At 41.3% G+C, this 23,929-nt stretch overlaps 4 protein-coding genes across 5 annotated transcripts; 2 read left to right on the plus strand and 2 right to left on the minus strand.

Moving 5' to 3' along the window:
• Positions 1-1,891: 1,891 nt before the first annotated feature.
• fkbp3 (FKBP prolyl isomerase 3) lies at positions 1,892-5,647 on the plus strand. Its single transcript, XM_071904052.2, has 7 exons — positions 1,892-2,023; positions 2,440-2,541; positions 2,937-3,038; positions 3,254-3,389; positions 3,974-4,041; positions 4,175-4,272; positions 5,227-5,647. The coding sequence occupies exons 1-7, from the start codon at positions 1,919-1,921 to the stop codon at positions 5,279-5,281; spliced, it is 666 nt and encodes a 221-aa protein (XP_071760153.1). The 5' UTR covers positions 1,892-1,918; the 3' UTR covers positions 5,282-5,647.
• An 885-nt stretch (positions 5,648-6,532) lies between these two features.
• Positions 6,533-8,452, minus strand: faua (FAU ubiquitin like and ribosomal protein S30 fusion a). Its single transcript, XM_071904050.2, has 5 exons — positions 8,399-8,452; positions 7,826-7,907; positions 7,492-7,636; positions 6,966-7,021; positions 6,533-6,765 (listed from the first exon to the last, which is right to left on the minus strand). Exons 2-5 carry the CDS (start codon positions 7,898-7,900, stop codon positions 6,640-6,642), a joined length of 402 nt encoding a protein of 133 aa, XP_071760151.1. The 5' UTR covers positions 7,901-7,907; positions 8,399-8,452; the 3' UTR covers positions 6,533-6,639.
• Positions 8,453-9,190: 738 nt separating this feature from the next.
• Positions 9,191-17,961, minus strand: prpf39 (PRP39 pre-mRNA processing factor 39 homolog (yeast)). Of its 2 annotated transcripts, none has more exons than XM_071904049.2 (15): positions 17,843-17,961; positions 16,248-16,703; positions 15,692-15,888; positions 15,385-15,510; positions 15,015-15,133; positions 14,564-14,731; positions 13,953-14,133; positions 13,401-13,508; positions 13,057-13,221; positions 12,490-12,616; positions 11,509-11,777; positions 10,709-10,893; positions 10,527-10,601; positions 9,973-10,087; positions 9,191-9,735 (listed from the first exon to the last, which is right to left on the minus strand). In XM_071904049.2, the coding sequence occupies exons 1-15, from the start codon at positions 17,853-17,855 to the stop codon at positions 9,646-9,648; spliced, it is 2,394 nt and encodes a 797-aa protein (XP_071760150.1). In that variant the 5' UTR covers positions 17,856-17,961; the 3' UTR covers positions 9,191-9,645. The 2 variants fall into 2 exon arrangements, with proteins under 2 accessions (XP_071760150.1, XP_071760149.1); XM_071904048.2 differs by having other exon boundaries at positions 16,239-16,703.
• Positions 17,962-19,756: 1,795 nt separating this feature from the next.
• On the plus strand, positions 19,757-22,616 carry arf6a (ADP-ribosylation factor 6a). Its single transcript, XM_071904046.2, has 2 exons — positions 19,757-19,883; positions 20,014-22,616. The coding sequence occupies exon 2, from the start codon at positions 20,751-20,753 to the stop codon at positions 21,276-21,278; it is 528 nt and encodes a 175-aa protein (XP_071760147.1). The 5' UTR covers positions 19,757-19,883; positions 20,014-20,750; the 3' UTR covers positions 21,279-22,616.
• The last annotated feature ends 1,313 nt before the right edge of the window (positions 22,617-23,929 follow it).

Here is a 23,929-nt window from a genome sequence, read left to right on the forward strand (position 1 = left end):
GTGACACGAACCCAGATCACTCTGTCCTACATTTGTTACAGAAAACAACAACAAGACTTGTCTGTGCTTGAGTGGGACCGGCTGGGATCAAAGCACACTGACGCTTGATGTGGGAGGAACAGAATCTGCTATTATAATTATCAACATATACCTCAGCATATTGTTGCAAATTTCCACCAGAACCCAGCCTTTATTACTTACTTTCACCAATGCATTTAACACAAAGTGCTTATACTAAACTATTGCTGCCTGCTATGTTGAGTACTGTGTATTCTGTGTATTTCTGTGTCTTTGGCCTAATGCAAGTAACAGAAGTCCTCAAACGTTTCAGTGTCGCTAAGCCTTGTTTTCTGGCAAACATTCGTATAGTAAGAATAACGTAACACAAAACTACTACTTATACTGAGCAAAACTGTTCAGTAAGTTGCTGTATGCAGTAAAAGATTTAGAATTGAAATCGTATGCTTAATGATTGTGTAATATCTCCCCCTCTCTGGGAACAAACAGGTAAAAGCACATGAGATGGTCTGTGTCAGTGTGGTTTGATGCTTGCTGTATATCAGATGGAGGAATGTTCTTTGCAGAGAAAAGGAGAGTAAGCTATCTATATAAGATAAGAAAGGAATTGTTTCCTCATACAAACTGTATAACCTAAGCAAATTATGTTTGTGTCTGTTTCCCTTTTATGGAGATGAATCATTTTAATCTAAATATAAGTGAGAAGGTTTAGGAAAACTGACTTAAAATGTAAGATGATTAAGATTTTTGTTTACCCAATGGAAATTCAGGTTCCTGGTAAAGGATTTTGTTTTCTCTGGTAATTTAATGCCAAACACTATTTTTCTGTGTTCTCAGGAATGGTTCTCTCAGTGCAATTGTAAGGTTTTTCAATGTAGAACATGTTTATTTTTCTTTTTAGAACCAATCTACCTGCCATTAATTGTTTTAAGAAAATGACTGCAGCTTCTGTCAACCCAAATATCCTACAGTATGAATTGGTACCACATATACAATGTGAACTGACGTAGATTTTGGTGACTCCCCTGAATGTCCATTCAGCAGCAATATTGTTTCAATCACCTTTACTTTAGTGCTGAACCATATCTATCAAGTCACAGGGTGTGTTTACAGTCTGTGGTCTAATATTTCCTTTTCCGGGGCTGGACAGGCTGCCATAGGAACCATTACAAAACGTGAAGCAATGGATTTTCATGCATCCAAAAGATGAATAAAATAACTCACTCATTGTTTGGATAAATGTTTAAATAAATATTTGTTGAGAAATTAATCAGTTTCTACAGACTTTTGTTCTTTTTGTTTCTGACAGTCTATGAGCAAGGGAATGTGATTTGTAGCCTAAAATAAATCTACGTGTTTATTTGGCCTACAGGGAGCTTGCAACTGTCAACATTTAAGATGAATTTAAAGATGAAAAAACGGTGCTTCTGTTTCTCTATCCTCATATTGAGATATAAGATAGATTTGTTGCCTACATGCAGGTGTAATTATAGTTTCTCCCACTGAAAAAAAGGTCTGTCTTTATCCACTAGGTGGCAGGAGAGACACTCATTTCTATGTTTCAATATCAAACTTGTTTATAGTTTACAAATGAGAATCTTTGGCAGATTCTGTGTATTTATATGTATAGTAATTGTTAATATTACGTGATTAACTAATTACAACTACTTTTTACATATCTATTTTGTTGTTATCTGGGGTTTTTTCTTCTGTTTTACTTAATTATTTGATTGACTGATTGATTCAGCAGCCATCACGTCTGACTCCCTTCTTTCGGATGTATATTTTCACGCACGACTTGTTTCAACACATACGCACTTCATTTTTAATAATTGCTGATAGCCTGTACAGGTCTGACTGGTTTTCGGTGAGGTGAAAGTTCATCAGTCTGCCTCTCAAAATGGCGGATGAACCAACACGGGAATGGAGCGAGGAGCAGCTCAAAAGTGATGACTTGCCCAAAAAAGACGTTATTAAGTTCATTCAGGACAATGCAGCACACTCGGTATGTTTCACAGCTTAACCTGCTTCATGGGTTTATTTTTTTATGGACGCAGGTTGAATTGTCAATGCTCACTTTGGAGCAGCACGCATGGCATCAGGGCTAGCTAACAGCACCCTGCATTATTTAGGGGAGCCACATTACCCAGTTAGCTGGCATGTTGTATAGCCTCATGCCACACAGTTTAATACTGGCAAAATGAAGTGCAACACAAGCCATTGCAAGATATACGCCACAAGACATGATCTAATCTCACCTAAAATACCAAATAACTGCTGAATTACCTCTGTCAGTTTTGCATGATTTTGCTCAGGCCTGGAAATGAGTCACTGCAGGAAATAGGCAGACCTTGATGTAAAAAAAAAAAAAAACCCACAATGTTTTAGCTTTACTCCCTCTGCTGTCATTTTCTCTTTCAGTTCCTTGCTGAGCACAAGCTGATGGGAAACATAAAAAATGTTGCCAAAACAGCAAAGAAAGAACAGCTGATAATTGCCTACAACCAGCTCTTTGAGAGCAAAGTAAGTGATGTTTTTTGCCAATGCAAATAGTAACAACGTGCATGAAGTGTGGCCATAAGCATGTAGTGTACACACACACACTGTTGTTGGTCGGCCAGATGGGGCAGAGCATGAGTCTGGGAAGACTGTTTGACAAGTCAGTATGGAGGGTAATTTCACTGAGACTGGAAAACATTATTTCGATTTTTTTTTATCAATTTGTTGTATTCCTCTAATTCTCAAATGTGTCACTGACCTTTTAGAAACAGAGCAGACATGACCTGAATCTATTTGAAATTAATTAATCTGCCAACAAGTTTGGAACAAAATATGACTGGTCATCCTGGAAGAAGCTTATCCCAGCTAACGATAAATTATTTTGAGTTTGTGTTTCATGGCGTCTTTGTCATTTGCAGAGGTTTAAAGGCACCGAACCTGTGGAAGAAGTGACTGAGCAGGTTAAAACTGTGAAAATTGATGACAAGCCCAAAGAAGTCAAGACAGAGGTTGTGGATGAGGTACTGGTCCAGAATGTCGGATTTCTGAGTTTGACTTTTACAATGGTCTGCTGTGTGTGTGTGTGTGTTCCCATTGTACGTGTTCTGTTCATACAACTTTAAAAAAAGATCTATGAAATATACAATAAAAGAAACACATTATTCATGCATTTCTATACTGCTCATGGCAGCTAGTATTAGCAACGATTCATCAGCGTTTCATTAACTTCTCCCAGGGTCCGCCCAAGTTCTTCAAGTCAGTGCTGAAGAAAGGTGACAAGACTAACTTTCCAAAGAAAGGTGACGTGGTGGGCTGCTGGTACACCGGCTCCCTGGAGGATGGAACCGTCTTCGATACCAATATTCCCACAAGTACGACAGACTCGCACCTCACACCAACCCCTCTTACTCTTTTCCTCATCACCCAGCAAACAACATTTCAGCTGAAATCGCAGTATTCCCTTCATGGTTATGGTCACAATCTCAATACGCGATATGGAGTTCACGATTCAATACAACCACGATAAGATGTAATAAATTAAAGTTCAATGACAACAAAGTATGACTGTGCGGAATTATGTTTATTTCTGAGCCACAAATCTTTCTAGTAATAGAACTGGATTGCTAGAATGTAAACAATATCTTAAAAATGTTATTACAAAGTGCAAATATTATAATTTGGATGGAGAGCTTGTGAAATTGTGATGGGCAAGCCGTCTCATTTATGATTGCTACAGCAGAATAAAATGTAGCTAATATCCCAATTCATTTTTCTGCCCCACTATACATATTGTCACATTTTTTAAATTGCGATATATTAGATTTCAATGCATCGTCCCATCCCTACTAAGAACACATATGATCGTAACCCAATCTTTAGATTTTTGTGGTCATCATCTTACTTCTGATGAAGATGTCTCCTTCAGTGTTAACCCTTCGCTGCTTTCTCTCTACAGCGGCCAGAAAGAAGAAGCAGACTAAGCCGCTGACCTTCAAAGTCGGCCTGGGCAAAGTCATCAGAGGAGTAAGTGATTCCTGTGTGTCTCTCTGCTGCTTCTCCCTTTTGATACTTTGCAGCTCCACACATCCAGAATTCACAGCTCTGCAGTGTGATGCTCCCTCCACTACTTGTCACTAATGCTCATTTGTTTTCATAGTGGGATGAGGCCGTCCTAACGATGAGCAAGGGTGAAACGGCCCGAGTGGAGATTGAACCGGAGTGGGCCTATGGAAAGAAGGGTCTCCCTGATTCCAAGTATCCTTTTGATAAGCTGAGAATAACTGATTTTGTGCCTCACTGTTTGCATGTCACGTAAATGTGACGTGTATTAGTATTTGGTCACATTTTATTTGGTTTCAATTAGTGACACTAATTGTGTGAAAAGTATAAAAAAAGATAGATAGATATTTAGTATCTGGGCTAGGATTAATATTAGAAATGGAGTCAGGTTAGGGTTGGGTTTAAGTTTAAAAATGGGGTTAAGGTTAAGCTAAGGTCAGGGTTACATGTAGAGATGCAGCAAGTGACACTTTGTAGCTACTTTTTGTCACCTGATTAGTTGAGTATCAACATTAGACTATCCAAATAAAGTGTTACCTATCATTTATGTAATAATAATGTGATACTGGATTGATCCCCATAGGGAAATTCTCTTTTAATTTGAGATCAGGGTTCAGCTACACAGCAGCGTCCCTGGAGTTGGTAAGGATTTCCTGTCTTGCTCAAGGACACTTCAGCAGGGTGGATGCTTGCCGACATGAGAGTCAAACTCAGGTCGTCTGCTTAAAGGACAGTGTCAGACTTTCTAACCACCTTGTCATCCTCTCGTTAGACATTCCTATCATTTATGGTCCATAAACATTCATTATTTCTTTCATACTTGTTTGGAAATTAATATTGACTTTGCTCTAAATTGTGAATATGTTGGACCCATTGGACATATTTATACTATTTCTCTAGTAGACCTCTCAAAAGCAAACAATAAATCTGGCAATTGGACCAGTCTAGATTTAAAGCTATGTTGTCTGTATGTATGTATGTATTTTCTTAGGTGTGTCACGGTTGTGTGTCCTAGCTTTTAAAGTAGCTTTGCCAGCTGTAATTTGATTTCAGGTCAAATTTACTTTTAATTTTGCATTATATATATATATATATAGAGAGAGAGAGAGAGAGATTCCTGTGTCTTCTCCTTAACTCCAACTCTACCAGAATTCCACCCAACGCAAAGCTCATTTTTGAGGTTGAGCTGGTGTCTGTGGATTAACGGACACATTTTGGCCAGCATGCACTACTTTCTGAGGATGGAGGAGAAAAGGACTAGATGGCCATGCTTGAAAGATAAAAAGTTAAAATAGCATTTGGGTTATGTTGCGCCTGGTTGCTGGTTTGTCTCTGCATTGTCTCATTTATCATTACGTTCCGTATGACATGTTGGTTTAAGAAGAAACGGTAACTACTTACTATAACATTTTGGATTTAAGGTTGTCTTTTCTAGCATGGCCAAAATGTAATTGCTTGTCAATATTGTACATATGGGGCACCCTGACAAATTTTTGTCTGCATTTTGTTTTGTTCTTTTGCATGTAGAATGTAAAGGGTAAATAAACCAGTTTCGGAGACTGTAATGAAATTGAGTAATGTCTTTTGTCATCAAATGTATCAAGAATACCAGAATCCCTATATGTTTAAGTATGCATACACAAGGATAGGATGTATTGATATTGTGCAGATTAAGAATTATACAGATGACATGGGCATGGCCGTACCAGAGGGAACTTCCATTTTGTGTGATAACCCAAGGTCAGTTAAGGTTTATCATGTCATTTCATGGATTAAGATCATACAAGAGCTGGGGCTGAGGAAATTTTAGGAAGTTCTTAAGAAAGCGAAGTGCAATTCCTCAATATTTTCTTAGTAAGTCTGATTTCTTACAAATTTCTTTAAATTTCCTACTTCTCAAAATGGGGCCTGAATTAATTATAGTTCAACTTTAGGCTTACTACCATTGAGGTAGTACAGTCTCTGGGATGCCACAAGTCTAATATACATGTACTGTATATTTTACTGGTCTATCAGTTGTATTGATCCTGGACAATTGGACTACGGCGGAACCAAGAAAATAACTTGTCCATCTGACATTTGTGGCAGATACCACAAATGCATGTCAAATTGCTCAGATTTAGGTCAATCTCTTAACAGTGATGTGTAAACAAAATACACAACCTTGTAGCCACTTCAATACCATCTAATTTAAGTTGGTGTCAAGACTTAATACTTAAAGACATACATTAAATTCTTAAGTTTAAAACAAACTGGATTACAGAAAAGTTGTTCAACCCTGCAATTTCCTTGGGTTCCATAAATTGCAAGTCATCTGAAGACTTTTGCTCAATAGTTATGTTTTTGAAAGGAAGAATACTTGTTCCAGTACAGGATATGTATTGCTTTAGAAAGAAACCCTTCAAATGTTGAGTCATTCAGTACAGACTGCAAGCATACACCATGCAAACACTGATCTTTTGTCCAAGCCAAATCTTTATTCTGTACAGGAGGATAACATTTAACTCTGTAAAAACTGGTGGGTTGTGATGGTATCGTTTCTCCTCTTGGCCATTAAAGCACTTAGGAGTTGGCATTGGGTCCCTTCTTCTTTCCGAAGGTGGGCACAACATTCACAAAGCGCCTGTTGTACTGGATGCGACGCTTAGCGCGGCCAGTCTTCTTCTTCTTCTTCTCCTGCTTGTCAACCTGGAGAAAGTGACGGGGAAAATACATTTGTTATTTCTCTTAGATCTCACAACGCATCATAACCTAGTGAGACAATTTCAAAGCCCATTCCACCCAGAAACTGCAACAAGCTCATTAATAGTGTAATAATGTTTTAAATGCTTTTGTATTTGTGTAAAACTGGAACAGAAAGTTGAGTAAAAAGTCCAAGGTCCTCTTACCTTGGGTGTCTGCCCCCTCACTTTTCCAGCACGGGCCAGAGAGCCGTGGACCTTACCTGGTGGAGAGAAAGGAGAGAGGCAACAATGAAGCAAAGCACTTATGGGTATGATGCCCAGGACCAACTCAAACTCTTAAAATTCTTTATAACCATTATCTAACCATTTATCAAACATTGTGTGGGGGCTACAGTTTTCTGAAACATCTTGTTTAGCTGTGTACATAAAATTTGAAAAATATTGCAAGGTGATCTTGACAAATCCCACCAAGCCTTTTGCCAGAAACGCAGTAATTTGGTCATCATGGGTAGTCTTACTACTCACTCATGATAGCCTCCTATCTTATATACACGCAGTACTAACCATGTTCCAGGTGTTACTGAGCATAATATTTAAACAACTTTTCAACAAGTAAATAGGCAAACCGTGCCTCCCACAAAACGGGTGTTTAAATTCTGATACACTCAGTATGGGTTTCCAACAAACATGTCCAGAGTTAACTGTTGTAGGATGCAGTGAGTATACTGACCTCCCAGCAGCCTTCCAGCCACCTCCAGGGTGCAGTGCTCAGAGACACCGCAGGATGCCAGGCAGGACTCATCCTCCAGTGGGCATCCGGCAAGCAACAGCACCTGGTCCTCAACCAGGAGACCTTCAAGAGCTTGGACATGAGCCTGAAACACACCAAGCAACGGGCATTGTTATTCTCCAGCAAGGTTTGGGTGATCACTTCCCCCTTGACGTAATTACAGGTGAAAGCCAGGTCTCCGCTTAAAATGATATTACAGTATAACACATTCACATGACATGCGATGTGAGGGAAAGGTTCTGATGAGATCCAACCAAAACTTTGGGCAGTTTACCTTAATGTCTCCGACAGTCTCCTGTCCGGTCACCTCAAGGGTGTGAGTGTTCTGGGCACGCAAGAACAGCTGCATCTTGATGCTGGAATAAAACACAGAAGGGGCAAGCACTGTCACTCATGTTTTCACTACCAAATTGTAGGGACCTAGGGGCTAGCTGCGTCAGTTTATAAATGATGGCTAACATTGGCTACCGAATCCAAATGTGTTGTATTACATGTGTGTAACTTAATGCTCCCTACATCAAAATTTCTAAACACCGAGATACACTACAAACAAAAAGGCACCAGTTGACAAACTACAGTGAGTTGAAAACTCAAAAAGAACCCATGCAATGCAACGTGCCTGGAAGTGAACAAGCTTGCTTGCGTCTAGCTAATGCTATGCTAGCGTTACTAGCCACATGGGGGCACGCGTTTCATAAAGTCTCATAAAAATAAGTAATTTGAGTTCACTCCACAAAATAATCCATCATTTATGATAAATAAGGGCATATGACATATATTCCTATGTTATTTTTTGTCAAAACTTTCAAGAATATGGTGTTTTTCGCTAAATTTACACAGGCCTCACCTCGTTCGATGCTAGTCGATCAACGCTAAGCATAAAAAGGGCTTTCGGTGCGTCAACACTGCGCATGTGCCAACTTACGTAAACCGGGAAGGGCCGCTCAGCAGCTGTGGCCACGCCCATCCCACTGCCTGGGGTACACATCTTGGCAGTTGAGCATGGGGCCTGGTGGCTTATTGCTTTTATAAAACGGCGGTAACATATAGAACCTCCTTGGCGGTAATCCACTATTGCATAAAAAAGTGCAAATGTTGTATAAACGTATGCACGAGCGATAATAAAATAATCATTACATGTCATTCCTCTGTCAAACAATATTGGTCTTTAACAGTAGCTAAACTAAGTGGTTAGCGACTCATAAGTAGCGATATTAGTGCTGATTTTTAGTTGGCACAAATATGACCTTTGGTTAGCGCAGGTGTGCGTTTATAGGGCATACATTATTACAGCGTTTTCAAACTTAACGAAATGGAGCTGTCAGTTTTACAATTAACGACTGATCACTGTTCAATATGGTTGATATCGGCTTTTCTGTCAGGTTTTGCAGTAGTGCTTTGTCCTACACATTATTTGCACTTTGTGTTAAAAAAAATTGATGTGCCGAGTAAACATCTGGAAAAGCTAGTTTCTCTATTGGAAAATATGTCCTAATATAAGCATTGTGTAAAATCTCTTCAGAGATTCCACACAAAAAGACGTTTATCTTCACTATCTACAGTAATGAGGTCTTTACCAGCAAACATTTGAGCTACTTAGGGATCATATATTAAGATTAATTCAAAAAGGGACACATCAGGATATCAATCTCTTTATTATGAAATTAAGTCAAAATAAAAAATGAAAAACTCTTCATTTCTGTTTCTTTCCAGAAACAAAACAACCTTGAAATATTAAAAATCTCTCAGTTTGGAAAGCAGAAACAGGGGGCTCAGAGTTACATCCATGAATGCCTCCTTTACAAATCTAAATCTTCAACACAAGTCATTTCCTCAAAGAGAGAGACCAAACTAAGTCATCCAATCTAAAAATTAAAAACTTATGAGCCTTTTTCACAGAGGGGAAATAAATTTGCCTTCACAAACACATGCATTAAAGAACACAAAAGCAGCCAGTGTTGGAGATGATGAATGTAGCCATCAATGGTCTTGAAACAATACGACTGATCAAATAAGGAGGGTCTAGACAGATCTAGGCAGGACAGAAAGGATGCTTTCTTCTGAGTCTCCTTCTTCATGTGAAGATTTTGCCCATCATGTAGGAGGAGGAGGGTAGTATTGGTTATACTGGGCATACTGGTTGTACTGCCCCCAGTTGTTCTGTCCCCAGTTGCCGTATTGTTGCTGGAAAGGAGGAAAGAAAGGCAAAAGTTGACCAATTTATACTGAGCACATTACACTAACTCAATTACAGACATTTCCAGTAGGCCAAGACAAAAATGGGTTGCTGTCTCTTGCGCAATTGTGACAGCCATTTGAGTTCAAACAAATGCTTACTAGGAGGAATATTAAATGATTGCCGCATCTTTTGAAAGTGAAGTATACTTTTTCAGTGCCTGACTGTTCAGATATAGGACTCACCTGGTACCAGTTGTAGTTGTATGCGGAGTTGTTGGCCTGCGCGTCTGGCGCCATGCTTCCTGAGCCTGAGGAACTGTCATCCACACGCTGCCTCTTGGAGTCGGGTTCCTGAGAGCTGTGGACACAAGTAGTTTCAAGTCAATCAAAACGTAATGAAGTCCCATTTAAACATATTCAGGGTTCAAATACAAAGCCATGTACCAAAAGAGTGTGAATATTGAGATTAAACAATTAATTAGTGGTATAGACTTCTTGGAAAATAAACTCTTTTCATCAACTGTTGTACATTAGTGTTTATCAGTGTGCTGTAGTGCACACATTAAATTGCTCACACTTTTGAGAAGATGCAAAGCTAGCTTGCACCATCCACTAAACATAAATGTACTTAACAGTTGGCATGCACTGTAGCGTAATGAATAACTACTGGACACATAGGTCAAACGGCTACCAATCTTATGCCTGAATGGCAAGTTGTTCCAACAGCTTATATATCAAAAAGTTCCCTATTTTTCTGAACCTCTACATCCCTCTTTCATTTTCCACTATTATCTTACCCATTCTCTGCTTTCCTCTTTGTTGGCTCGCTTTCTTTCTGTAGCTTCTGGTGTTCCTCGTACGCGGTCACAAGCCTGTGAGATTGTAAAAGAATGAAAAGTAAATATCAAGCATGACAACACACTTTAAGTTGTTATTTGTCAACATCTCCAGTGACTGTTAAGAGTAACTGGGAACTCACACGTTGATGTCGCTGCCAAAGTCCTCCAGGAACTCAACCTTGCGCTGGGAGAAGAGGAGGCGAGACTCGAGAGGCAGCTGGCCGTTCAGGGCTCGGTCGAAACAAGCCAAGATCTCTGCCTCGTTCTGCTGCACGTCTCCGCTGTATTCCAGCTCAAGCAGGTTCAGGTACAGTTTCGGACTCGTCTGAAAAACAACAAAAAACTTTCAATGTGTATCTCACAACCCATGGAATAAAGGCGAGTTGGGAAGGTGGTTCAATCCACTTTCAACTCCACCAATTTAGGTAATGCATTTTCTTCAAAAACTATTATCATGTGAACTTCAGCTTCAATTTATACTCTGAATTGAATGCACTGAAGGTGAAATGACTACATCCTAACAATGAAGTAAAAGGTTCAGATATGCAAAACCCATCTGAATAACTCTCTGCATTTCTCCACAGTTCTATTTTAAAGACCCCAGGAAATGGCATCTTTACTTCCTGGATTTGATGCGTTTCCTGTTGAAACAGGATGTTGGGGCGGGACATGCAGTGAGGACTCATTCAAAAGTCTAAACCAATGGGATATGAGTCAGGGAGAGAAAGGCAATTTTATTTGATGGGAGGGGTGCGGAGGGGCGGGATTGTTCAAAAATCTGATGGTTTTATTGGTTAGATATTTATATTTACGCTTACTAGCGCAGCATGAGGTCACCATTAATGATACCGTTTTCCAGGAAGTAAAAGTAATGAGTTCATTTCATGGGGACTTTAAGTTCTGTAAGTCAATATTTCACCTTTCACCAACCAGCTCTCACCTGGTCTTTCTCGATTGCATCCAGCAGCACCTTCCTGGCCTTGCTTAGGCTCCTCTGCACCTTCAGCAGCTGCCTAGCCAGCTTCACAGCATAGAACGATGTCTCACTAGCATTCTTTGCGGACACCATGGCCTCCCTCAGCAGGGCCTCCGCCTCCTCCAAGTTACCGTGGCGACGTTCCAGGCTGACCCTCCGAAGGCGCACCATGGCCAGAGCTGGGACTGCCTCCTCTAGACTCTTCAGGACGCCACGAGACTCCTCAACATTCCCTGAGGGAAACGGAAGAAATAAGGGCATGTTCACACTATTCCATTTTTCTCTTTCTGCCTCCGCAGGATTTTGTGCAGGTTTTTTTTTTTTGAAGGATACACACTCCTTGTTTCCATAATAACTAGCTGCAGTACCAGCAACTAAGAGCAGACTTAGATACAACTCTCAGCCACTTACCAGAAACTCCACAACACCACCAATGCACTCCCCTAATGACTCCCTGGTCAGAATAACAACAACCAACATTTCTACCAGGACTTTCTTCATTTTCATTCTGGTTGTTGTTGTAATAAACCGTCAGCTGCCCATGTATCATGAAAGCATGCTTCTTTTTCATTGTGATTGGTTGGCTCACCAAAAAAAGCAGTCAACATCATCAAAGAGTTGTACTTTTCTCAACCTTAGAAAATGCTCTCAGCTCAAAAAGAAGCCAGGCACAGCACTTTTTACAATGCGGATGCTTTCCATCCGCTCCCCATTACCTTTAAAATGCAAAAAAAGTCTGGGAATTTAAAAAAAAACAGCAGAATAGTGTGAGCACGGCCTAACTTAGTTCAGTTAAGTCTGTAGCAATATGTACTGCGTCATGTAGCCTCACCCTTGGAACATATTTCATTCTTATAAAAACACTCGAGTTCCCCTCATGCTCTCCTGGGTTAATTTGACTGTGTTCCATTTGCATGTTGCTTTGAATGAGAGTGTGTCGCTCACCTTGCTGCTCCTCAAAGGCTGCCCACAGCAGGTGGATGGCTGGCTTCCTGGGCAGATGGATGGTACACGCCTTCTTGTAGACATGTCTCACACCCTCAATGCTGTAGCCCTCTAGATATTTTGCATACTTGAGAGTGAAAAAGAGAAAGGGAGTTGGAAGAAGTGCAGGAGAGGGCAGAGAATAGAACAGAGGAGAAAGAGAAAGGCAAAAGAAAGACAAATTTTAAACCAAAATTTTCAGTTGACAGAAACAGTGAATTTCTTCATTGACAAGATCGTTTTTAGAAATTTTCTGTGTAAACCCATCAGCACCTTCATGGAACCAATTAGATAAGTTTCTGTAAGGTAGTGGGAGACGGAGAAGATGCAACGTAGTAGTTGGCAAATGCTGCAGTCAAATCTTGTGTGGCAAGCTGGCCATCCCCTAATACAACAGATACAGTCACATATCAACGTTACACGCAAAGAGAGAGTGCAGGACGATTTACTGTGTCGATGTGATATCATCGTTGATGGGGAAGTGCAGGGGGTCAGTGGGAGTGAGTGAGAGGTTAAAGATCAGGTTACCTTAGTCCAGAACTCTTCGTAGAGCGCACAAGCGACGAGGCATCGTTCAAAGAGAACGACCACACGCTCCGGAGTCCCGTTTTCAATCTCAAAGTCCAGGTATTCCTTCCAGTTGTTCAGCTGGGTCTTCTCCAGCGCTTTGACATGGAAGTATGGTCTCTTAATCTAAGAAGACATAAATTATTTAATGTTATAACATCATCCCTCTATTTCAGTAAATTGTGTACCGGGTGCTCATGAATGATCTACCATTTTCATAATGTCAAAGCACAAAAGGGCTAAACATCTTTGCAGTAATTACAAGTTACTATGATACTGGCAGAGAAATAACACAGATCACCTACCCCTTCCTCAAAGGCCCAGCGCTTGCTGACTTCATGTTCATTGTGGTTGAACACTTCTTGACGAGCCTCGATCACCTTGTGGCGCATATTCTCAATCTCCGTCACCCTCTATATTAGAACACAAACACAGCACATGGTCAACACCTTCATGTACGCTTTACCGTATCACATTCTCCACTTGATGTAAAAACTGCAAGTCCTGCTGCCAAGGATTTACATCACCATGAGCTTGCCAGAGACAAGAAGCCTGTGGAGGGGCAGGTATCTATGCACCCTGCATATCAGCCTTTGGCCAGCTCTGGGTGCAGGTGCTGGAGTCATTGGGCCACGGTCGATCCTGACCCAGTTTTAGCCGAGTCCCTGACTGGATGCCAACTTGAATCTCCCAGGCATTCATTGGCTTGGCTGCTGACGGAAAGACACCTCTTCAAACCTGAACAGATTTCTTTCTTTCCCTTTCACGATGGAAGCATAGGCAAGTACCTGCTAGACCCTGCTGGCAGTATTTTTGTAAACATTTCTCTCGTGCAGGATCGGGAGCTGGAGCTGTACCTTAGCAGGGTCCTGAAGATCCTCGGTACCGGGTGGTAGCTCCTCCTCAGCAACAGGCGTCTCTTCGTCTTCGCCAACTGTGGCTGCTATGTTAGCTTTGGAGAGCTCCACCCTCAGCTGAACAAACTCCTCCTCAGACAAGAAGTGTTTTGGGTTGTTGTTCTGCACGTGGTCTTTGAACCTGCCGAGATAAAAATAACATGTACGGTTTCCAAGGGATCTCACAATGCTCAGAACACTGCACCAAAGAAGAGAAATGTTGCAAATAGTGCTATATTAAAAAAAGTGTTGTTCGAGTCAAGGTGGCTTAAAGGAAAAAAGCTAATGGGTGAAGCATTTTAGATGTACAAGTAAATCCCCTGGACAGAAAAACAGTCCATCACAGTCTTACCCCACTCCACCTCTAATGCTGAGTGCCAAAAAGAGAGGTACTGAGTTTTCATATCACTAGGCCACTGATTTGGTCAGTGCAACATCAAAACAGAAATTTATTTCTTCTAGTTCAGAGGACACATGTCCATAGAGTATCAATCATTGAGGAGTTGATCAAATCAGACCCAAACATTCATGGTCATCATGACCAGAATTTTAATCCCGTTCTTTCCTCTTACCTCTGGAAGTGCTGGGAATACAGCTGGGTTGGGATGCCCAAGATCCGGTCATAGATGGCTGTGACGTTAGCCAGCTTCTGCTGCTCTGTCTCCCAGTTGGCGTATGCCTCCCACAGACGGTCTGAGCGGAAGTCTGTGCCTGCCGCGAGCACTGCGTGTTCATAGGCACTAAAGGGCAGAAAATAAAGTTTAAGAATGAGAGCGACTCTCATGCAAATTGTCTTTGCTGTCTCTCTAGCTCACCACAGCGTTGTTCACCAAATAGATGCATAAACTGTCACCTCTTGTGGTTTCAATTAATTCATCTACACCGATGTGGAAAATGAAATTTGAACTGTACTCGTATAAAATAACCACATTGCTATTACATCTCTGCTGAGAAGAGTCATGTAACCACAGGAGAGAGGGAGAGAGATGAACTGCAGACAAAGTAAGAGAGTCTTTCACTCACGCTCGTATGCGTCCCTCGGTCTCTGGGTCACTGGGGTCTGCATTCTCTTTGATGAAGGTCAGATAGTGCAGCCACAGGTCCACACTGAGAGGGATGGCCTGCAAGCCCCGTCTGTACACCTTTAGACGGATGAAAAATAAACAAGGCTGTCAATGACTGGACCAATTTAATTCCATTCACAGGGGAATGACAATTCCATGAATGGCTGCACCGTTCCTAGCGGTCCTGCAATACCATGCCATGATATGAACAGAATAGTACGTAAAAAGTAGGAAAGTAATGCAAGAAAAGCAAGAATCTCTCATCAAAGTATATGGGTGTGTCAATTACAAACCCTGATGTATTATGAAATTTGGTTTCTCATATTTACCTCTTCTGCAACCTGTATGTTGCCGTGCTTTTTCTCTATATCTGCATACTTCTTCCAGTAGCCATAGCAGTAGGGATAGCGGAGGAAGAATACGTCAAACGCCTTTCTCACAGCTTCAAGGTTATTCTGTGGAAAAAGTAACAAACATAATTTCAACATAACTTTCAATATATTCACATCATCTTTCAATCTAATAACTCTTAGCTTGTGTCACTACTGTATGATTATATAAAAATTTAAATCTCTTGAACTTTAGAAGAGATACAAACTGGCCCTAGTCTGAATAATCTACCTGATCTTCTCTCACCTCTTGCTCCACATACTGCAGCAGATAGACCCAACCATTGAAGTCTTCTGGGTTCTCCTCGCACCCTTTAAAGAGCTTTTCAAACTCAGTAGGGAGCTGTGGCTCTGCAGGAACAGCAGGTTCTTCTTGTGGTGTCTCCTTGGATGCATCCTCCAGCTCCATGCCGTCCTCTGTCATCTGTGGTGCCTGGGTCCCATCTGGGAGTAGCAAACAAAATGGGGTCAAGTGGAATCATAACAGCTGGATCTTTCCAGTGCAGACAAACTTATGGGACCAGCAGCACCATCTAATGTTAGAGATTGATGTTGGGATTTTATGCTACTATTTGATAAATAAGATGATGTTTGGCTTGGCTATAGGATTTTTTTTAACAACTTAAATTGACTGAGTAGTAGAAAAACAGCTATTTTCTCACAAATGTTAAAATTTTCCAATATTTACAATATTTCCCAAAAATCTCATTGCCTCACATTTATTCCAGCAGCAATTCAACTTTACCTAAAACATATAGGCTATGGCATGCATAGCAACCACTAACAATACCTACTCTGATTACCTTGGGTGTCATCCTGTTCTGTAGCCGCTGGCTCTACAGTCATCTCCTGGCTCTGCTGCAGAGACTCCTGAGAGTCGGCTGTATACTCTACAGATGGCTGTTCGGCCTCCTCTGCGTTCTGTGGCGGCAGCGGTGGCTGCTCCTCTTGGAAGAGCTGCGCACTGGCAAGCTGGAACTGCTCCACCGCCTTCTCCACAGATCCCAGCTCTGTGGAATTCAGTTCCTCGTTTGGCTGTTGTTGCCCCAAGGCATCCTGGGACACATCTGAGTCCTCAGGCAAGATGGTGGTGAGAGTGTCAGGGGGAACCTGGTCCAGGGACCACTCAGCAGCGTGGGCAAGAACAGGAAGGTCAGGAAGGAAGCCTTCCCCAGCGCCCTCCATGGCAGGGGAGTCTCCGCTGTTGGGGGAGTCCGTGTCCAGCATTCCCGTCATGGGCTCGTCTGAGAGGTGCAGGTCTGTGAAAAAATAGGTTTGTCAGGCTAGTAGAATTTAGAATTGTGATCATGTCATTGTATTAGATGTATATTGAAAAGCACATTAATTTCACCAGAAATAATGATGAGAATACAAAAAAAATAATAATAATATTTGAGGGAAAAAAAACAATATATCTATTAACATGTAGACTTGCAAGAAATTGTTAAAATGTATATAAAGCTTACACACGCTTTTAAGTGTAGAGTCACGAGAGTCACAAGGGCAGGACGGTACAATTCAAAACAGCAAGGAAGAATTTACTGGAACTCATCATATTAACAGTCTAGGACAGTAGTGCAGGCAGACTTCTTCATAGTAGTGAAAGGGTAATTATTATACCTCAATAAGTAACATGTTTTCAGCTGCTCAAACCCATACTGCAATATCCAAACCGTATAAACCAAAAAAGGAAACAGCAGCTGTTGCAACAAGATACTTCCTTGTTGCCTTAATTGCAGATGGATGCCAACTTTAGTGTAATTGCTAGCGTTACCTAAAAATAACACGTCCTCGTGAGCAGTTATTTAAATAACGTTACGCGTGATCGCCTTAAACTAAACCATGAATCAACCAACATTACATTGATCATTAAATCTATTCACGTTACGATTGTTGGCGGTGCGAGGCCATGTTGCAACCGCAACGTTGTTTGCACATTCTCAAAGTTCAACCAGGATCTGAGTTGGGCCTAACATACGTTAAATGTAATCCAGTTGGTCGGTGAGTCGGTCTATTTCATGAGAAGCAGCGTTGCATCAAGTTTACGTTAGCTATCGTTCAATAAACATGAACTTGTTTTATTAGCACGTTATCTCAAGTTCGATAACGCTAACTAGCTATAATTTTCAGGTAACTGGGGCTATAGATTTGTTATTTCACGCAAGCTCACTCACACTGCTTTATGTTATGTTTTGTAATTTTAATCACCTCCGCGAACTATAACCAACAGCATTGTACCAGGAAGTAACGCTCTCTTTCCAGTAAATAGTCTGCACCAGTTGGTTCTCCACGTTAGCTAGCTGGCTAGCATTAGCCATTTCGCCCCCTACCGAATTGCTAAAAATGTCGCTGCATTGTACCAATTTTATGAACAAAGAGAAATGTTTAAGAATCTTACCAGTATCTTCCATGAAATTTCGATCAAACTAGTGTACAGCTACTTCAGTTACTTTATTTAACCAACAACGACCAGCCGCGCTTCACCTCTCATTCTCAACAACTTGGAAGAAGCATTACGAAGGGTCAGAGTGTGCGCATGCTCAGTGCAATGTCTGCTGGGGGCGGAGGGGGGTCCTTCCCATATAATGTGTCTGAGAAAGATACAGTACTTTCAAATGTTAAAATGTTATATTGTTTCATTATATGGTCGACAAATAGATGGAACAACTGTTAAAAAAAAAAAGAAAAAGAAAGAAAGGAAAAAGTATGTAGCTACATTTTGGATTTATTCGATGTGTTGAATGTTTTTAATTGCATTATTATTATTATTATTATTTAATGTTTCTGATCATAGCTACACCCTATTCCTCGCGTATTCATAAACTGTTTGCATCACGATTTTAATAACTGCTATCATACAGTATCTTTATTAGCAAGTAGTATTTTAGTAATCGATGAAATACATAAGAGTACATTATATGATGTTAAGTGTGATGTTAAAACGTTTTCTTCGTTGTTTGTAGACGGGCCTAACTGATTGCTTTCTTCAACCGCCTTTAAAGAAGATAAATAATGGAAACACCTATTTTTTTCCCCACACCCTCCACGTCATAGCCCAATCATACACACTCACGGGAAATGATTTGAATGAATGAGAAGACAATATCGAACAGGCTTGGCCACAAACCCCCTCCTGAAATCTTTACTCAATCCTCAGGTCTGTTTCATATGTATACGTGTCACACGTGCCGCAGACTTAACGTTAGAGCCAGTTAAATACACATTGGAAGCTCAAATGGCGTCCGTTTCTACTAATGGACCGGTCTGCATTTCAGTTTTTTTGCAGCGCGCATGCCAAATGGCGTATACTGCCTTCAGGTGCAGTCGGAAATATTATAATCATGAGAGGGGCGTACATGAACGACCCGACAAAGTGGTAAATACGACCGCGAAAGTCAGATTTTCCTATGACACACGAGGTACCGAGATGTGACGTTTGGGGGGGCTGAGAGCATGGAGGCCGTACAAACAACTGATTGTACAAGTTATGCATTTAGCCTATATGTTATTCTTTGGTATGTTGTGTTAATAATTAGTGTTGTAGCCTATGTTTCTATTCTCACTGCTAAACTTCAAATTGTTATGCATTCTTAGTTGTCCTTTTGGTGTTGAACAGACAACAGCTGCAGCTATTTAGGCCTATATTGCTACAAAAGATATACAACTTTTGACTAAAAAATATTTAAAACATCAAACATCATTAGTACGTCTGTTGCACATTTTCTCCTCTTCATTCTGCCACTTCAGCACAAAGTAAACTATCGCTGTGTTTAAAAATAAATAAATAAATAAAGCAATAGCTACCAAAAAACTTGTGTTACAGGCAGTGTTGGGCTTGTTACAGGCCTATATCACTCATTACTCCTCACTCATTTCATTCATTCAAAAGTTAATAATTTACTTATTGCTCTATTGGAGCAGTAATTACACCACACTACTTGTTATATTACTTTTCTGTTACACCTCTATAAACTACTAGTGGATTAGGGCCACATGTCAAAATGTATTTGAGATCTGAGATTAAAATCAGAATTCTAGTTTAAACTCAGAATTACTAATCTCAAAATTTCTGACTTTAATCTCAGAACTCAAATATTTTTTCACATGTGGCCCTGAGCGGTTATACAGTCAGTCCATTTTGTTCTTATTTCCCCCCCCCAAAAGCACTTGAACGGCGCTTTTCGTCGGAAACATCACGCCCATCGTCTTCGGAAAACGGAGCTTCCGAGGAGCACGTGAAGGCAGCGCCAGTGTATGAGCCGTTTAGAGGAAGTGGCGGCTGATCTGGGTCCGCACCTTTTCCGGTAACACAGCACCGCCACCGCTGTGACTGAACGGCTGGGGAGAGAGAGGGAGGAAGAGAGAGAGAGAGAGAGAGAGAGAGAGGCAAGAGCGGGGAGAAACAACCTGGGGACGGGGGGCGATTGCCGCAGACGCAGGTATCTATCGCGTTTTCTATCTAATGTGTTTTCTGACAGATTTTACCGCCACAGAGAAGATTTTTCGGCGATCTAAAGTTGTGTTCTGTACTAACACCCCTCCCTTTTCTGGACCGCTCTTGTGTCACAGGGGGAAGAGAAGAAAGTCGGATGAATCAATGACCTTTTGAACGCGCTACCTCTGGATGTCCCGGTGCAGACACGGCCGGGAGTGATTTAATTTGTTTTTGTGAGAATGAGCGCGAGGAAACCACGGTGCTTTTGAATTCATCGATTGGAATTGGCTGAGGGCAAGTGTGGACACCCGGCAGCCAAGGAGGAAGTGGGAACTCCGGGCTTGGACAGGGCCTAATTTATACAGCGCGATCATAGTAGGCTTTTGTAAAAAAGCTTCTCTCTATCAAGTCCACTGAAAGCGTCAGGATTTTTGGGCAAAAACTGGGACTTGAAATGTGGATTTCAAGGAAGTCTGCGCTCAGCGGCTAGTTTGAAATAGGGCGAGCTAATATTTTCTTCTTAGACCGGAGTGCAGTGGATTATGAAAATATATCCCCACCCAATTCTGCGAGGGCTACATGATTACACTCTTTGACTCTATTGGCGCTTATTCACCTGCTCAGGTCAGTTCATAATCTGAATAATTGTACGCCAACTAATTTTATCGCTCAGCCATAAGACTGTACAAACTTGTGACAGTCGCCGCCTTTTGAATATTGACGCTTGTGTCAGCCCACCACTGCTGTCACGTGGGTGGCTTCTGGCAGACACCGAGACTGTAACTTGTCAGTTGAATTGAAAAACAACTTTACTCTCATAAGAGAACTTTTATTTTTCTTCTAAAAGAAGTATTTATGCACAGCCAACAAGATGGGGAAAATGCTCTCGAAGATCTTTGGCAACAAGGAGATGAGAATATTGATGCTTGGACTTGATGCTGCTGGCAAAACCACCATCCTCTACAAGCTGAAGCTGGGACAGTCGGTCACCACTATCCCGACTGTCGGCTTCAACGTGGAGACTGTCACCTATAAGAATGTGAAGTTCAACGTGTGGGACGTGGGAGGACAGGACAAGATCCGTCCTCTCTGGAGACATTACTACACGGGCACTCAGGGCCTCATTTTCGTGGTGGACTGTGCCGACAGGGACAGGATAGACGAGGCGAGGCAGGAGCTCCACCGGATCATCAACGACCGGGAGATGAGGGATGCCATCATCCTGATCTTCGCCAACAAACAAGACCTCCCAGATGCCATGAAACCCCACGAGATCCAGGAGAAGTTAGGCCTGACTCGCATCAGAGATAGGAATTGGTACGTTCAGCCCTCATGTGCGACAACAGGGGATGGACTGTATGAGGGCCTGACCTGGCTTACCTCAAATTACAAATCTTAATGTTCCTCCCCTACCAGCATAGACTGTTTTGTGGGCTACAAGCTAAAAGAAGCGTGAAAACATGAGGAAAAAAATGCAATCTGAAGCAATTAATATCACAGCCTCTCTGCTGAGTATATATCAAAGAGAGGAGCAATTATATTCTGTTTTTGTTTTGTTTTTTTCTTTTCTTTTTTTTTTGGATAATGATGACTTCCCTATAACCCAGATTTTCTTTTAAACAAAAAGACAATTGTTTTGGCTGGCTTTCTTTTTTAGTTTGCTTTGGTTCTGTAGTATTTCACTCACATTCTGTATAATCAGTTCTGTTTAAATACGCCGTAACCTTACTTTGAGCTCTTCTGCAAATTATTTTTTCTTTCTCCTTTTTGTATAATTTCTTTTAGGGGGCTTTGGGACTGTGGGTTAGGGCATACAGTACATTTATAGTTTTGCAGTCATAGATACTGCCCCTACTCAGCTTTCATACAGTATTCTCACGACCCAACTTTTAATCCAAAGGATGGGAAAGTCCAAGTCCCTCTGATGACGCAACCCGTTCATATCTGTATCTGGAAACTATGGCCTACATCAGCATATCACTTTCATGGCTCAGACTGCCACTGTATTTCTAAGAATGTGTATTATGGACATGGTAGGACCTCACAAAGTACCGTTATCATCATTGATTGTACACAATTACTGGGATGATTGAGGAAATGTGTTAGTACTTATTTCCTGTACAGTGATTACATCCATAATGTCGACTGTGGCGGTTCGTTTGAAAGACACTATGTGGATGCTGGATATACAGACACTGTGATTATGGATATATATTTTTGTTGTTTCAGGGTCCGAATCGATTACCACCAATCTTATTGCCTCTTTTTTGTTTTTCCAAGAGCTTCCATTACAGTTGAGTATTTGTAGTTTCAGCTGCCTTTGGAGGGACCCGGGTTACAGGTGCCCTAAAAGACAGGACTCTTACTATGGCAGAAAGTATTCTCCCTGCTGAGTCTGCACTTTGGGAGGGGGATTACCAACTAGCTGGCAGGGGAAACAAAAAAACATGCCTGGGCCTTTTGACCAATGTGCACATTTGACTCTCTCTGACTGACTTTTGGACCCCGGCAAGTGTTTACTAAAGTCCCAACCCCCCACCACAGCCCATAGGTGCTTCAGTGACTGGGACCCTCCTCCTTTTTTTTAACCATCTACATCTGCCTGTACACTTCAGGTCACGCAGACAGTCAGACAAACCAACTTTCTGTTGATAGATTATAGATACTTGCTTTGTTTTATTTTTGTTCTTTTTTTTGCTATGCTGATGAAATAATAAAAAAGATATATCCAGATCAATATGGAAGTGACGCTTTTTCAATAAAAGTTTTGCAGCCACGAGGAGAAATATTATAGCTGTGAAAAAAGTGCAGCTCATGTAAGAGGAAGTGAGATTTTGGGCGTTATAATGGTTGAAAGAAAAACTTGGTAGATTGAACTGTGAAGTCTGCTTCTGCCTGTTTCCTCTCTGCTCTTGCATGTGTGAGTCACCGGCTGTGAATAAGTGATGAGATCTCTAGTTTCGAGGTAGAGATTGTCAGGTACGCCTACTTTGCCTAAGGTCGCAAAGTATCGCTTAGTCCGTTCGGGCGCCGTCTCCACAAATGCCTCCTTGACATTTTCAGACAAAGCGAGCAAATTAAATCCTGCCCCTTTTGTGAACTTCCAAGGTCTTTGATGATACATGTTGTGACTCATGTGACTGTTTTGACATGGGGTAATGTGGATTCAAAAAGCCTCAACTTTATAGAAAGTTACAGGTGACAGAGGACACTGCAGCAAGTGCCATCTGGGTAATAGGTCACTCACCACTGATGTCTATTAGACTAGGGTTTATCCTCTCTGTTAAAAGTAAATACTACTACTACTGAAGTATTAACCTTACATACGCAGGATATGACATGTTTCTTTATTCTGTAGTGTCAGTGTATTTAGCTTTGGAGAAGTGCAAGATGAGTACAAGTCGTTTGGCTGCAGATGAGAGTGAAGTCATACTTCATGCTCATGTGACTCGTGGGGTTAGGGTGACAGTCTCACAAAAGACCTAGGCCAGCCTGGCAGTTTGCCCTGGGTATGAAAGTTGCCCTCAGGCGCAGATCTCAGATCAGGCTGCCCTTTCCAAGCCATTCATTCATTCATTTTCTTTACCCACTTATTCATATTCAGGGCCTTTCCAAGCCATGAGAAGGGGAAAAGTTCAAGGCTGGTCGTGGATCCGTTTCTTGCGTCAGCTTCCTTTTACATCTTGCAGCTCTGAAGGAGACAAGAGTGAATTATGGGTATGCAGTGACATCACCGCGTGAAGTGTCAGGAAATGCTTAAAGAAGAAATTGCTTGTGATGGAAATTGCTGCTTTAGGAATGGCTCGCCTGATAGTGTGCAAAGACAGTCACACAAGTGTCTGGTTCCCCTTTAGCCTTCGTCATTCATTTCATATAATTACTCATTAAAGGTATAAACGGGTAAAATGCTGCTGTCATGTGGAAACTTAAGTCTGATGTTTGTATACTTGAAGTCTTTATTGTCCTTTATGTGCTGAGCAGTTTTCATGACCCTAGAAACCCTTTTGAAACATATTTCATATTCTTAAAAATGCACAGGCATCAATTGGA

Source organism: Centroberyx gerrardi, chromosome 18 (assembly GCF_048128805.1).
Source record: "Centroberyx gerrardi isolate f3 chromosome 18, fCenGer3.hap1.cur.20231027, whole genome shotgun sequence".
NCBI lineage: Eukaryota > Metazoa > Chordata > Actinopteri > Beryciformes > Berycidae > Centroberyx > Centroberyx gerrardi.

What these genes read in the sequence shown, in the direction of transcription:
- arf6a (XM_071904046.2), top strand. Translation starts at nt 20,751, where the DNA reads ATGGGGAAAATGCTCTCGAAGATCTTTGGCAACAAGGAGATGAGAATA.
- prpf39 (XM_071904048.2), bottom strand. An exon ending in ACATACAGGTTGCAGAAGAG is followed by an intron (nt 15,134 to 15,384) that starts GTAAATATGAGA and finishes ATCCGTCTAAAG; the next exon opens with GTGTACAGACGGGGCTTGCA. An exon ending in GCTGGGCCTTTGAGGAAGGG is followed by an intron (nt 13,222 to 13,400) that starts GTAGGTGATCTG and finishes ATGTCTTCTTAG; the next exon opens with ATTAAGAGACCATACTTCCA.
- faua (XM_071904050.2), bottom strand. Translation starts at nt 7,900, where the DNA reads ATGCAGCTGTTCTTGCGTGCCCAGAACACTCACACCCTTGAGGTGACC. An exon ending in AGACTGTCGGAGACATTAAG is followed by an intron (nt 7,637 to 7,825) that starts GTAAACTGCCCA and finishes GGTGTGTTTCAG; the next exon opens with GCTCATGTCCAAGCTCTTGA. An exon ending in GGCTGGAAGGCTGCTGGGAG is followed by an intron (nt 7,022 to 7,491) that starts GTCAGTATACTC and finishes TCTCTCCACCAG; the next exon opens with GTAAGGTCCACGGCTCTCTG.
- fkbp3 (XM_071904052.2), top strand. Translation starts at nt 1,919, where the DNA reads ATGGCGGATGAACCAACACGGGAATGGAGCGAGGAGCAGCTCAAAAGT. An exon ending in AGGACAATGCAGCACACTCG is followed by an intron (nt 2,024 to 2,439) that starts GTATGTTTCACA and finishes TTTCTCTTTCAG; the next exon opens with TTCCTTGCTGAGCACAAGCT. An exon ending in TGGGCAAAGTCATCAGAGGA is followed by an intron (nt 4,042 to 4,174) that starts GTAAGTGATTCC and finishes TTGTTTTCATAG; the next exon opens with TGGGATGAGGCCGTCCTAAC.